This window comes from Passer domesticus, chromosome 2 (assembly GCF_036417665.1).
Source record: "Passer domesticus isolate bPasDom1 chromosome 2, bPasDom1.hap1, whole genome shotgun sequence".
In the NCBI taxonomy this organism is placed as follows: Eukaryota; Metazoa; Chordata; class Aves; order Passeriformes; family Passeridae; genus Passer; species Passer domesticus.
The window spans coordinates 25,859,946-25,875,732 of NC_087475.1; the positions used below are offsets into that span (position 1 = coordinate 25,859,946).

Genomic DNA, 15,787 nt, shown 5'->3' on the forward strand with positions numbered 1-15,787 from the left:
TCTTAATTATATCTTAGAGCAGAGGAAAAGAGAAATAACAAACTGGTTGGAGACATGAAGAAATGTAAAATACTCAGAACTGTCTCTTTGTCTGTTTACCTGAAATGATTTTAGTGTGTAAAAAATCCCCTATAAACCTAAATTTTAAAGTTGCTGTGAGGTTTGAGGACAGCCACAATTGTAGTAATGGTGAAATAATTACACTGCAGTTTATACTGGGTAAACTACCAAGGTTTAAGGTTTTTAAGGAAAGGCAGAGTTGGTTGGCTGTTTTGTCAGTACAATTTTAGAAAAGGGTCCAAACCCATGTGTTTTAATACTAGCAAAAATAGGGCAAAGAAATAAGTATATGTGGAATACTTGGACTTTATTATCGTATTTGTAGTATCTGTGATATTCAGTAGCATTTGAGAGAAGAAAAGGGAACTGTCTGATTGATTTGGAACATAAATTCTTACTGTCTGCAGAAGGTTATTTCTTGCCATGAGCTCTGTGCAATTCATAAACTGAACACATATGCTATTACTGTACCTCTGAAAGCCTTTTTATGAAAAAAACCTAGCAAATGTCAAATTCTTATATCACAGAATTAGTATTTTCTTCTCAGTTTATTAGGGTGCTTGTTTTTCTGGGAACCCATACCAACAAAAAAAATTCTAGATAATTTACTATAAATGAAGATTTAATTTTTATTTTTAAATATACTACTTTTATTATTCTTTTTTACTGTCACTGGCTAAAAAAATCTTTAAGGAAATTGGCTAAAGCATTAACTGTATTTTTTCTTCAGAGTGATTGGATCACTTACATTAAAATTGTAAGCAGTTGTCTGGTTTGGTAGTTGGGGTTTTACATGTCGTTTTCTGAGCTATCAGTGGTGCTCTTCAAGCAGTGTTGTAAGACCTGTTAAAATGTTGTTGACACCTTGTAAAGGCTGTGTGTGTGTATAGGTAAAACGTGATATTAATGTGTTCAGAATTACTGTGCACTTCTATTTCTTTGAATAGCATTCTTGTGAAATAGGTTCTAAATAGCAGTCCTAGGGATGGGGTTGGAGATGTAAAAGGGGCATTCGATTTGGAATGTGACTTTTTTTCCTTCCTTTCTTTTAAATGCCATCCAGTATGAATGCAAATCTGTTTCCACTTTATCTTTTGTCATTTGCTTCTTGACCATATGCAGCAGCAACATGGGGGCTTTCACTCAGTTCATGCAGAATAAGACTTTGTGTGTGCATATATGTTCATGTATGTGTGCATGTTTATGTAAATACACAGTCTGGACAAAGGGGTCAATGATGTTATTTATAAAATAAGATATTTATCGTGTTCAAATCTTGAAAGCCACAAACATCTTTCATTTCATTAAGTTAAATTATTAATAGTCAGACTATTAAAAGACTGTTAAAGTAATTGGAGCCCTGAGTATACATGAACATGAAGAAATGGGAATAAAGCCTAATGCAGCCCATACGTGAGTTCAGGTTCCAGAGCTATATGTTTCTGAAGATGTATTTGCCTCTGATAATCACAGCAACAACAAAATCTTTCTATTAAGTTTGGGAACAGATTATTTTATTGGTTCCAGCTGTGGCTTTCTAAGTTTTATCCAGGTGTTAAAGTTTGTGTACAAAATAATTTCTCCTATTTTGTACTGTCTTCAAATTTGGTAGATACCTTTTTGTCTCAGGAATGGTTTTGGAGCTATTGCATACTTTTTTTCCCAGAGTTTAAATTCCTTCTGCTTAATGAATCAAAGTTTTTGAAGGATTAAGTAATTTTTCCTCTGATCTGTCATTGTGTCTTGTAATTGAGTCTTAAGCCACTGGCTAGAGCTGAAGAGGTGGAGTTTGCCAGGTATGGTTGGGTGGTGCTCTGGCAGAGCTCAGAGTTTTTTCCATGTTCCCTTCTCATAGTGGCTGTAGTGCCACACCATCCCTATTTTATTTACTTTATTCCACAACTGTCCTAGCTTTTGGCTCCATTGTATCAGGTTTAATTTTGCTTGAAGATCCCAGTTCACGTCTAAGGGTAGGTAATCCAGTATATGGTATTATTTGAGGAGATAATTTTGCTTGCTGGTGAGACCAGTACTGCCTTGAGGGTGTAGAGTTTAGTCAAGCCAGCACTGTTCCTGTGTGTGCTTCTGATCATAAAATGTGCTTGCCTTCCAGTAAGAGAAGTAACAGACTGAGCAGCCGAAGGTGTGAAAGAGTGAATGTCCTGCAGATTAAAAACCCAGCTGGATACAAAGTACAGAAATGGGTAATTGGAGCAGGATAAGGAGTGCCAGGAACATGAAATGGTACCTAGCTGGAAAAGATCAGAAGCAACAAAGTTCAGTGCAACAAGAAAGTCTAGCAAAAAGAAAAATAAAAAGAGCAGGCAGAAGCTAGGACTGGGACTTCCTACGGACTATATCCAGAAGTGACAAGAGGAAAGATATTTGAGTAGGGGATTTACTGGAGTTTGGATAACATAATTAAAAAAAACAAACAGTGTAACAGGCCCCACTGCTTAGTGGACAAAAAATTCTTTTGAGGAAATATGGGCAGTACAGACCCAATGTAACCAGCATCAGGTATGTAATTTTGGAGGGGTAGAATGGGGTGTTAAACTTTTTTACTATGTTTAAACAGCAGTATATTTATTTTGAAACAGAAGAAAAATCTTACCAGAAGAAAATTTTATTTGATGAAAAGGCAGTTGAACATCACTAACACACACCTGCTTTTTTTTATTTTGTGAAGTGGCAAATATCAAGCCAGTTCTCAGCAGCGAGAAAGCTATTCACAAATCTTAATTTGAAAATTTAATTTTGCTAGATTCTTCTGTTCTCTGAGATAGCATGTCACAAACATATTCTACACTTGCATCACAGACCTAGCAGTCTGAACAAAATTTGTGGAGCTGGAACATGACAATTACTCTGAGTAACTGGAGCGTGGAATACAGATCAGCCTGAGTCAGAAAACTCTTTGTGCTTCCCCCACTTTGGTGGATCCCTGAGCCTGCAAGTGTGCAGGCTGATGTCATACGCCGAGCAGCAGTCCCTGGGAGAGGAGCTGGACTGGGAAGTGTAGCCCTAGGAAACTAAAAGCTGCAGCAGAGGGGTTGCTGAGCTAAGCTGTGTCACGACGCTCTCAAAATGCGGTGCCTGTGTGCAGTCCTCAGACCCCTCAGCAGTGATAGCTCATGCTCCATCTATTACAAACAGAGCCCTCCTTCAGAAGTGTAAGTTGTGATTTTAAATGTTTGTATTTTTAGTTTCTGGATCTGCTTTCTTCAAGGTTCAATGGCCTTTTTAAATTTCTTCTGTTACTTGTAGGCGCATCTGAACTTTGTTTTCTTCCCTCTTCCAGTATGATCTGTGGCTTTTGAGGCAGCTGTTCCGAGAAGGATTTGAATATATTAGTAGGGCTTAAAGACAGTTTTCATGGTGACCTTCAAAATATCTCAAGCTGTGAACCAACTCCAGTCTGGAGTGGGAGAACTCTTCAGCTTGAGATTTCAGAATATTTGAAGCACAGAACTTTTGTATGCTTCTCTGTATTTTATTGTGTAAAGGGATGTGAGTAGTGAATTCAAGTCTCATCTGCCTCTTTCTGAAAACCTACTTGCTTAGGCAGTGTGACTGTGTTGATGATTTCACTGTTCAAAAGATTTTTCTGTTCAGATAAATGATAGCTTTTTATTAAAACATACTCTTAGCTGTGGGCTGAAGTTTCATTTAGCACATACTGCCTAGGAGACTGTGGTACTTGCAGGCATCAATTGAAATTGTGACATGAAAGAGCCATTGTCTTTGGCAAAGCAGCTGACACAAACTTTTTTATGTTGCAATTAATTACAAAATGGTTGTGAGCTGTTGTCACATTCGAACAGTATTTTAATCCCTGCATATGTTTTTGAAAGTAAAAGTTAACCCTTCCATTATGTCCTGTATGCTATTTGTCTTTTGTGACTAAATGAAAGGCTCTCACTTTAAGCTTTGAGCTAAAGTAGCATCTGCATTTTGATGGATATTTTATGTCCACAAAGTGGCAGAGATGTCAGGTTGGTATAGCATGAGTAGAATGCTACAGTGGTCTGCATGATGGAACTGCTCAGACAAAATTTTGGGTACTATTGTATTAAAGGAGTGTGTGCCTGTGTTCAGACTGGAGCTTGAACAAGCAGGCATGTCAAAACTTGTCAGAGAGAAGCATAGAAGTGTATGAAAGAAAACATTGTCCTCCTGGGAATGTTGGGAGGAAAACTTCGTCATTCAGTTTTAATTACACCTGTTAACACTGCTCCCTGTTAAAGGCTTCCTGATGATGCCATTGCTAAGCCTGTTTTTCAGGACTCTGTGTGTGTTTCAAGTGAGCTGAGGTTTAAACACAGCTCAGTAGATTTCTATATTGTGATTAAGTAAAAAAGGTGATGATCAACACCAAGTGTCACTTGAGCAGAGAATGGCATAACCACTGAATGTGTTTAGTTAAAGGAATTGCAGAGTAGACAGTGAAAACAAGATAATACCAGCTTTTTATTTCAGGTTTCCAAGAAGTAAATTTTAATTCAAGCTACAGTAAATTTGCCCCTGTTTTTTTTCACATCTTTCGTAATGCTGAAATAGAAGAAATGGAACAATGATAATGAAAACTAGAAATGTGAATGTAGGTGAAACAGTAACCAAAATTTCTCCTACAGTAGAAGCATAAAAAAAAACCCCAAACCAAAACCAGGGAGTGGGAAGTGCAAACATTGTCTGAATGCATAGCTCAGTAAATACTAATTGTATAATGCATTTGTATGCACTCAACAGTATGGAGATGGCTGAAGTAACTAGGAATGGGGAGTTTGGCCCCTTAGCAGTCTAAGGGCAAAAATGAAGACTGTTCAGAACAGTGTTAAATTGAGTAGCCCGTGGTATTTGAGGTTGGCACATCCTGTGCAAAATGCAGCTTTGTAGGGGTGAAAGAGAATCTCTAATACACTTATGGATTGTGCTGCCTGAAATGGGGAAGAGTAGTAGATACTGTAAAAGGGTGGAGTTGGTACAGTGAGGCAGCAGGGGCTGTTTCTGACTGAAGCAAACAAAATGCAAAGAATGAGTTTAAACAGCTACTTCCTCTTGGTTCTTGTAGGAAATGTCTTTAAGAAGATGAAGTATCAAGTACTGTGTGTAACCTGACTTTATGATGCTGAAATGGGTGGGGATGATTACAGGTACAATGAATGCATATAACAGAAGAGCAATGACTTGCACATGATCAGTGTCGTACACACAGGGAATTGAAATTGAAAACCAGTCAGTGCTGTCTGGCAGAAGGGCTTTCCTTGGTGAACTTTGGTAAAGCTTCCTGTGTAAACTGGGTATCATTCCTTTATTACTTACTGGAAGCAGTTTCTTTCCTTTTAACTGAGTCAGGAGGAGAGGTGACACCACACTGTAGCCACGCAGCCTGATGTTTCAGGGAATTACCCTGAATATTTGACCAGGAAGTAGCTGGTAACCTGGTAAACCCAAGACAGTTACAAGGCAAAATCTGTAGTTTTGTTAGGGTGCTACTGCAGTCAGCTGTCAAGTTCTGAAGTGGTGTGATTTTATGCTAAGCAAGGGCTGTGATTAAGGAAGTGTTAGGCAAGGTCTTCAGCCTCTAGGTATCCAGAGCTGGCCAGCTTTACTTAAATTTAAATTTAAGCTCAAAAGGTACTCGGGTTCATCTGTGTTGCATTATTATAACCCTTCATGCAAGGTATTGTAGGAAGTTTTTTGAGGTGTTTTAATTTTGGCTAAAACCTGTTTATGTCACAAGCTGATTTAGAAGGCCTGGATTGCTGATACATCCTGCTTAAGAGGGACGCAAGGTCTTTCCCAAGTGTGCCCAACTCTTCTCTCTGCATCTTTAAAGCGCACAGCAGATGTTGAGAAAACCCCTCACACTCTTTCTGGACTCTGTAGTTAAAAGCAGCTGAAATAGCACAAATACATGCACTGAGGAGACCCTGGGCCTCCTTAGAATGGGGGCAAAAAGCTCTTCAAAGAGGTGATGTAAAATGATGATAGACCTGACAATTAGAAACAGTGCTGGCTATACATAAAGTAGTGTAAGTAAATTCCAATTAACTAATCTGAAGACAAGTAAACTTGCAGTAAACTGTATGGAAAAGTGCCTTCTTTCCTGTGAACTGGGTGAAACTTTGGTGTCTAGGAGGTGAATGATCCAGGTGGGATGGTGGGTGGAGCACTTACATTGGGATGGGAAGCTCACAGAACTGTGGAATCATTTAGGTTGAAAAAGACTTTTAAGATAGAATCCAACTGTTGACCCAGCACTTCCAAGTCACCACAAAACCATGCCCCTAAGCACCATGTTTGTGTTCTTGTTCTGTTGTCTTCATTTACTTGGACAAATGACATGAATAATCAGTGTCACTTGTTCTGCAGTGGGAAGGAGTGTGTGTGTGTGTCTTGAGTACAGTAAGATGTTACATATTTAATAAATGACTTTCTGAAATTTTTACATAGATTTTTGCCTTTGGATTCTGTGTTCTTTTGCAACTTGTATTTTATTAAGCCTGGCAATCAGCCCAGATGCTGTCATATCTTCCATTCTGAATGGAGAGGGCTCATTTTGTTCTTGGTGATTTAAACTCTTGAGAAGCTAGTCCTCCTCCATCATAGTTCTCTAAAACTCTGCATTGTAAGCAGAAGATGTAGTTATTTTGTTTCCTTGATAGCAAAGGGAGCTGAAATTCTCAGATCTGGTGTTTTAACTGAGTTGTAAAAGTTGAGGGGCTGGGCCAGTTCTGATTTATTCAAACAACCAAAAATATCTGGAGAGAGGAAGTAGCAATTCATGATACATGGAGAGAATGGATTTCTTACAGTGGCTGTGCTGTGAAAAGAAGTGTGTTGTATAAGGCCACACTTAATGAAACCCTAGCTCATTAGAGAATAGACTGCACGGTGATTATTTCTACCATTTGTATGAATGTTGGTAATTTTTTTGCATTAACACCTTGGATGTGAGATGAGGTCATAAAACGTAAGTGTGAGAGAAAAAAACCTTCTGAAATGTTCTGTTTTCTTATTAGTGCCTGACACCATGAAAATACCTATTTTTTAATTGTATATGAAGCATTTGACTAATTCTTGTGTATTACTTGTGTAAACCACCTCTGTAGTCATATGTGGTTTTACTAGAATAAACAGCTGAGTAATAAAATGCAGCTTCATTCTGTAATTGTTTCTTGGATGGTGCAACATTTAGGAACTGTCTTTGAGCACTGATTGTCTAGAACAGTAAATTTGTTCCTATATATGTTTTTCCCTGGTTGGATCCCAGACTTGCACATGGATTTGTTCCTGTATTTTATTTAATAATTAAAATATAAACTTAATAATAAATAAAATAATAATTAAAAATAATTTTAACTGGTCACAGCACTTAAGTTATACTTCAATTTTATTTTTTTTTGGCGTCCTGTTTTATTGGCATTGTTCATTACAGGTAAAAGATTGAACCATGAATCCAATGTAGTTTATTTGTTTTGATAATTTTAATCTTACTTTGCTTAAATATCTTGTGTACACAGTGAGGAACTAGGAGAATTCATGGAGATGAAAGGTGCAAACAGCCCTGGGATCCTTGTGCTGACCACGGGCCTCAGCAAACCTTTTATGCGTCTGGATAAATACCCCACGTTACTCAAAGAACTTGAAAGGCACATGGAGGTATATCTTATCAGCATTTATGTTCCAGCTTAATGATGATTTGACAACAATTATTTTAAAGGTACATGTCAAACATGATGGGACCCAAAATTGCATTTGCTTGCTCTTCAGCCTTCTAAACTACAGGCTGCAGTGGTTTATGTAAAAGTCAGTGCAGTAAAACTTCCTGTAAAAGATAAACATTTAAAGTAAAACTATCCAGAGAAGCTAATCCTCATTCCTAGAACAGTCTTACCAGGGTCTTCAGTTGACTTGACATTGAATGTGTCCACTGCACACTACTTGAGGCCACTTTATCTTGCAGAGGGAGTGCTGCCTTTCACTTCAGTATGCTGAACACATTGGCAAAATAGCCCCTCTGACTTCTAGTGAGCACTGTCCAAAAGTGATCTTTACAGGACAAGAAGGTGTTTGAGGACCTACTCTTTTCACCTTTGGATTTTATAGGTTATATGTTTGGAGTGGGAAAAAAGAGAGAAAGTGTGGGGTTCTTGTCACATAGATTGGTTTTGCCAGCCAGTGACAGTAGAACGTGTTAGTCTGTAGGAAATCACCTTTGTGACAAAGCTAACCTGCTAAACAAAGCTCTGTTAACTCTTTCCTCTTGAGATTTCAAAATCTCTTATCCGCTAGGTCTTGTAAAACTTCTTTGGCTCAATTTTAAGTATAACTAGGACTGTGCTAAGTAACTGTAGTTCTACTACGAGCCAGACCCACCAGTGTTTAATATGAGAAGGCCATGAAGAGACTAGATCAGTCTAAACTTCAATTTTGCAGAATTGTTTATTTGGTTTTAGTTAAGCCTCTTACAATTTTTAAAATTAATTTTGCTAGAACTGAACCTTTTATGTATGTTTTCTCTATTTTTTTTTAGGATTATCATCCGGATCGTCCAGATATTCAAAAATCCATGACTGCCTTCAAAAATCTTTCTGTAAGAGTCATAAAAGAATGGATTATATATTTTAAGTAGAATGTTTTCTAGTTACATCTTCCTCTATTGCTTAAAAAAGTGAAGCTTTTTCATAAATGTGTAATAATGGGAATCAATGTTGTGTGTAGGCAGAGCTAAGGATGGTAATTTGCTGGGGAGTTGTAGTAAGTAGACTATTGGTGTAAGAATTGTGCAAAGTATTTTACACCTCTTTGTCTGCCCTATCATTATACTTCATCCCCCTTTCTACTAGTGCTTGCATGACTAGTGCCCTGAAGAAGGGCTTCTTTACAACAAATGAGTACATATTCTGTTGTTTTTTTGGTTTTTTTTCCTATGTGCATTCCTTCTCAGGGAATGGCATTGGATTTTAGAGAGGTTGAAGAGAAAAGTGCTAGTGAAGTTGAGAAGATGCAAAACTTCTAGTTACAATTGGAACAGGAAGCCTAATTTGAACAGATAAGCTGTCTGCTACTGTCTTTAGAAAAAAAAAAAAAAGAAAAAAAAGAAAAACTATGCCTCAACTGCAACAAGCAATGATTAGTGCAGTCTCAGTTATCAGAAACTTAATGTGTTGTGCTTCCTCTTAAGAATGTATGCTGATGATAACCTGACATTTTTTATTTTTTCAATCAGAAATTTAGTGTTATCAGTGTTCAGAAGAGGTTTGTGAGTTACATCCTCTTGGGTGCTATAAAAACAAGAGGAAACAATTCTGTTCAGAAAAATTCAAATAAACAGAAGTAGAGCAGGTTGGAGTTACTTAATAAAAGTAGGAACACAAGGTTATAAACACTCAGGTTTGCGCAAGTGGCATGTCCCTTCTTACTGAAAGATGCTTTGTTGTATAGATGTGTATTTCTGACAGAGTCACTGTGTTACTCTTTGCTGCTGAGCATGTCCATTTTTGGTTAGTCATACCAAAATTTGAAGTATAAAGGAAGGAGAAAATTGAGTAGCAGAGCTATGACTGAATTTGGAATGGTAATTGAAGTCAATGTATTGAAAAGCCATAATATTTAATTCAGTAGAACTAGTTTATAAAAATATTGGTAGCAGTCATCTAAATGAAAATGCTTCAAGTAAGATGCTGTCTTGTGTGTATTACAAGCACAGCAGCAGTAAATACAACTGTAGTGGTATTTCTACCCTTAACCCATTCCAGATTGTTAGAGTTTGTAGAGATGATGTTTTCCCTGTGTTTGTCAGGCACAGTGTCAAGAAGTACGGAAACGGAAAGAACTTGAACTGCAAATACTGACAGAAGCTATTCGCTGCTGGGAGGGAGAGGACATCAAAACACTTGGCAATGTCATTTACATGTCCCAAGTCATGATTCAGTGTGCTGGAAGTGAGGTAATGTCCTTCTCATCTATACTGTTACTCTTCCAGTTTTGAATAAAATTCATTATAATCATTATACAACAGAAATAAAGAGAGTGCTTCAGAGATGATAATCTAAGCTAGTCTTTCTGTGTTGATTTAAGGCATATTTTACAAAACCTGAAATAAAATTCCTTGAAGATGGATGGTCTCTTCTGTAAAGTTTACTGAAAAGCGACTAAATACAGTAGTTATAAATGTTGTAGGATGATTTTTGCAGGGCTTTTTTCAGAGGGCATAATTGAACAAGATTTTCCATGTGTTGTTATGTTACAGGATCATTGTGCATAGCAGTTATTACAGTGTGTTTTAAATAGCAAAAGGTTTAAAGTTTTATGTTGTAAGGTGTCTGAGACAAACTCTTTTTTGGCTGTTACGGGCACATTGCTCAAGTAATTAATTTTGAAATACAAGCTTGATACCAAATGCTTTTTGAGAAATAGAATAAGAAGATAAATTAGAAAGTTAACAGTGACAGAGTTGGGTGATTTTTTTTTTTCTAACCAAAGAAGCAAATAAAACATAAAGAAAAAATTGTCCTACCAGAACTAATGTTCAAATAATCGGAAAAGCAAGAACTAACAGAAATGCAATGTTATACAGGTTACTGACATGTTTTCATTGCTTGTTGTTCTCCTGAAAAATCCTTGAGGCTTTGAATCTGATGAGGGCTTTTGAATTGCAACCTCATTCAGTCCATTTCCTCCCTTAGAACAAAGAGGTCCATAAAATGTTTATGTAGCTGAATATTTAGAAGTTAGTCACTTGATGTTTTTCTTTCAGATATTTTGTTAGGTGTTAAATAAGATTCAGTAGAGCTGATAGTGCATCTTCTGCAGTCATGTCTCTTTTTGAAGCCAGCAAAACAAATCACCATTGCCCACTCTCATCATGAGATAAAATGTCAAATGTAATGGACTTCTAGAAGTTTCTGTTTAGCATAGCAGCTTTTTGGCAAGACACAGGACAGCTTCATTTGTGCAACAGCAAATGGGTTAGATTTTGTCTTTCTAAAAATTATATAGACATTTGCAAATGTTTACTTAAAAACATTAAAACCTAAGCTAAGGTTCTTGTAATTTTGCAAAGATGCTTGAAATTAGGATGGTAGCTTTGTCAGTTGATGTACTTAGGTTGTTATTAAAATATTTCACTTTAGTGCTTCTCCCTTTTATTGTTTATAGCAGTAGATTCAGAGTAAACTTATTCCTTATTCCATAAAAATACCCCAAAACAAAACCACAATGGATGAAACCATACATGAAACCAGAAAATTAAAACCAGAACAAAGTAATGAGTGCTTTTGCTGTGACTGTACTGATTATTCCTTTGCTTCTCAGCATAACCCACTGTTTAAAAATCTGATCTCCAATTTGAGAGACCACAGTCTCGATATGACTGTAAAAGTATCCATCTAAATTATAGGAAGAAATAGATCCAGTATGTAATTTTGGTTTTACTGAAATTGGCCACACAGTTGTTATCATATTAAGCAAGGTCAATATTTCACCCAGACTGTAAAAATCCTGTTTTAAAATACAAGGCTGTACTTTTCTGGAAAAAGTATAGGCATGTGTTAGTAGCACTTTTCAAATAGAAAATAAGTAGTTCTGTCTTCTTCTCTTCTTTTTTTTTTTTTTTAATACAATGGAGAAATAGTTTTGAAGTGAGCAAATATAATCATCCAGTTATAATGCTGAGAACTTTTAGTAATAGAAAAATGGATGACGGGACTTGTGAAGGTGTATTTACTTTTTCATTTTCTTCTTTTAACAAGGAGAAGAATGAAAGGTATCTTCTTCTCTTCCCTAACATTTTGCTGATGTTGTCTGCCAGCCCAAGAATGAGTGGCTTTATCTATCAGGTAAAGTACTACATTTATGTATGTGTAAAATGGGTTGGGGGATGTGTTCTTTCCAAATGATATTTCATAGGAAACTTTATATTTAAACTTTAAAGAAAAAAGGTAATATCTGCAATAAGAAGTGGTCATCTGTCTTACAAAATTCTGCCCTAGAACCCCAGGGTTTGATTTTCTTTGTATGTGTGACTGTCACCAAGGAGACATTAGTTTTTTTAACCTTGTTAGGAGTAGATGATGAGAGGAAGTATTGGGAACTTTTAAGATCTGTGTGGGGAACCAGTGTTGCTGCATAGGTTTGTTAGCGCTCTTTGCTGCTTGAGACTTAACAAAATTGCACAGCGCCCTTAAGCTTTCATTAGTGTGAATTAGGCTGTTACCATCAGTTTGTTTAGATGCATCCACGTGAGTGTTTTTTCTTGGAATTGGTGGCACACTTTCAAAATTCATCTTTTAGGTTTTTTCTGTTTAATGAGCACTGAGTCACAGAGTAGAAGTTGTTTTGGGGCTCACAGACTAGATTCCATCTGGATGAAGCTGAAGTGGAAGGCATGCTCCAAATGTACACTTGATGCTCTAACTGTGGGAAATGATCAAGTACACAGACTGACATTCAGTTCCTGGCCCCAGCCTCAGGCTCTCCAGTGTAACACCACCCAAAATGCATACAAGGTGGCCCTAGGGACCTTGGCACCAGGTGTTTCACTTCACAAATCCTCTGCTCACAGCCACTAGACAGTCTTTGAGCTCTCTCCCAACTTTCCTAGCTGAGTACTTGTGGCTGTCCCACAGGCTTGTTCCAGAGGTGGAACAGCTGCTATAGTGCAGGGGTGCCTTTCTCTTGGCTGCCCTGTAGCTCTAGGCTCTGTTTCACAAAAACACTTGCATCTTGGGTATATAGTTTCAAAGACTGCTGAGGGAGACAAATGTGCAATCCCTGACTTTCCAAGTCTTGTAAATGTTCAAGTAATGCCATTCAGGTTTGGGGCATCACAGTAAAATACCAAAAGACAGGGAAAAACTGCAACCGAGTTCTAAAAGGAGACAGATTTCACCTACTAGAAGTGCTTCTATAAAGCTGACACTTGAACTGTTCATTCCTTTCTCCTGAGCAGTGATTTGCCTACTTCAAAGGAATGCTGAAGATTGGTCATTTGGTATTCCTATGTGATCAACCACAGTCAGTCACAAAAATGTGACACTTTTTTTTTAATTAGGAGCAATTAAATTCCAAAATTTGTGTTTGAATTCGTACCTTACCTGCCACAATTGTAGATGGATTTTTCTGAAATGCTGCTGCATTAGGCGGTTCAAGGGGACTGTTAAGTTTGTGGCACTTCTAATTATCCCAGTGTTGATGGAAAAAGGCAGGTTAGTTCTGTGTTCCAAGTGGCATAGTCAGAATTTCTGGTGAGGATAGATTCTTCTGTACTGATTACAAAGCAGCTGACTGGAAATTTAGTATGTTAACAAGCAACATGAAGTTAAACAGTCCGCCAAGCTTTATTTTTCCTCTCCTATAATTTGCATTTCTTCTTCCCACCCACTTTATCCCCTAGATGTACAGGAATTTTCATTAAATAAATAAGCCATTTTCTGTGACTTGTCTTCAGCTTCTAGTCAGAATGGCCACAACCCTTTCTTAGTGTTCAACCATCTCTTGAAAGCAAAACTCTTCATTTCCTCACAACCTCATGTGTGATAGTCCCAGCACTGAGAATGTCTCAGATTTTAATGTCTACACAGCAAGGTGAAATTATTTCATCACTGTTTGTGTCTGAGACAGTTGATCAGAGCCCATGTCTACAGTGCATAATGTGGGCCTTCTGGACATTTTTTTCTGTGGTTCACATTTCAGAACTGGGATGGATACGAGCAGAAGATGATGGAGTTCTCCCAGTCATTCTCAAAGAAATTATGCCAGGCATAATTATGTAGGATGATGGAGGCATCATCCTACATAACACCTTCCCTGCATTTCTGAATAGCCCACTTGTTGTCAGGCTTCAGATTTTCTGGTTGATAGTGCTGATAGCTACGATGTGAGCTAATGGGAAGAACTTTTAGCAGTGGTAAGCTGAAGTCACAAGAAGTAAGGACCATACTCCTTAGGAAGGCTGCACAATTGTTTGTTAAAAGAAGGGAAATACAAATGATTCACCAGTTCACTTCAGTTTTCCATTTTGCTGGGTTTGTACTTTTTCTTGCCATGTGGTTCAGGTGATCTGTCTCCAGGGTACCCCTATATTGCCTCCCCACCTGTGTCAGCAGTTCTTGCACATCTCTCTTGTTGTGGTTTTATGCTGTGTTATTCATGAACCATCAGACAGGAAAAAAGGCAAAAGAGCAAATTTTAGTTGCATTTAATAGTGCACATGGCCACCATGTTTCCTTCCCGGGGGAAGCTGCCACAAGAGAACTCCTCCTTTCTCTTTGGTATCTTGGGCCCCTGAGCATGCTCTGTGCCTACAGAATACCAAGTGATTTTTCATTTTCTAGCTTCTAAGAAACCTTTGTCCATTCTGCTGTCTTTAGGAAAGAGGAAAACATGAAGTTGTTTTTTATTCTTTCTGCTGTGTTGGAGCCAAAATTCCACAGTGCATAGTATTTGTGCTTTTGCCAGTATTTGCTGAATAGTGTTTCTGTGCAGGAGAATACAGAATGTCTTAAAGAACTTTTCTTGAAGTTTTGTTTTCAGTGAAGCTTTTCATCACAAAAATACTAAATTTTATTTATTCATCTGTTTCTAAAGGGTCAAAAAGTTATCCTAAACTACTTTTTTCCCTGCTTGACTGAGTTTAAAATGGGATCTCCTGAAAAATTAGTAAGTTCTTCTTCAGAAGACTTAGAAATTTGAAGGTGTTCACTGCTTTTTTTTCCCCTCAAAGTATTTCCATGAGGGAATTTAGTTGTGGCTTTGTTAGAGAAATAAATCTTCAGTAAATAATTGATGCATTTATTTAGTGAAATACTCCTTTATAAATTTACTTGTCCTACAGACTTTATTCTGGGAGCTAATAAGACAGTTTGCAAACAAATGAGCTTGAAGAAGAGTCACTGTTGCCTCCAGTCATGTAATATGATCCTGAAGGTCTCAGTTTCAGGAACCTGAGACTGAGGAATGATCACTGTTGTGTTTGTATGGATTTTGTAGCCTGAATAGGTATCAGCCAGACTTACTGACATCACAGATATCATTTGCAGAAGTTGGACACATGAAAAACTCCCATTATGAGATGTTTGTATGGATTTTTGAATGTTTTTAAACCTGTTGGGGTGTATGTGTCAATTTACTGTGAATGTCTTTTTTCAGAGCTTTTCTTTCATTAGTAATGTTTTAATGTGTTTTGTATTTAATGTCAACATCTTTTTTCTTTTTAAGGGAAAACTGCCTATGACAGGAATGACTATTACAAAGCTAGAAGACAGTGAAAACCATAAAAATGCATTTGAAATATCAGGTATTGCCCATTAGTATTTTTATTTACTAGTTATTCCAGCATATACTGTTTCAAACATCATGCTCACTCTGAACAGAAGAAAAAACTTGTATATTGTGAGGGTGACCAAGCACTGGCACAGGGTGCCTGGGCTGTCCTTGGAGGTACTGGAAAGCTCCCTGGCCATGATCCCAGCAACAGCTCCAAGTGTCTGTGCTTGATCAGTGGGGACCTACAGAGGTCCCTTACAGCCTCAGCCATCCTGTGGTTATTCAGACTTTGTAACACAGCTAGCCAGAGCCTCACTTGAAGGTTGGTTTTTACTGCTTCTCTTATGCAGTTAAGGTGCTCTTTGCATGGGATTCATCCTGGAATTTCTGTGTCTTAATGAATGGAGCAGTAGCCTGGGAGAAGATCTTTTGTGATGAAGCAGTTCCAAGTACA

At 37.5% G+C, this 15,787-nt stretch overlaps 1 protein-coding gene across 9 annotated transcripts in view; it reads left to right on the forward strand.

Moving 5' to 3' along the window:
• ARHGEF7 (Rho guanine nucleotide exchange factor 7) overlaps positions 1-15,787 on the forward strand; it is a 113,975-nt gene that overhangs the window by 72,744 nt on the left and 25,444 nt on the right. For all 9 annotated transcript variants that reach the window (XR_010355638.1, XM_064407825.1, XM_064407817.1 and 6 more), the window contains 5 exons: positions 7,587-7,725; positions 8,600-8,659; positions 9,869-10,015; positions 11,820-11,906; positions 15,286-15,364. Coding sequence is in view for 8 of the 9 variants with exons in the window: in XM_064407825.1 (XP_064263895.1) it covers positions 7,587-7,725; positions 8,600-8,659; positions 9,869-10,015; positions 11,820-11,906; positions 15,286-15,364 (512 nt within the window). In the remaining variant the exon portion in view is untranslated. The remainder of the gene's footprint in view (positions 1-7,586; positions 7,726-8,599; positions 8,660-9,868; positions 10,016-11,819; positions 11,907-15,285; positions 15,365-15,787) is intronic.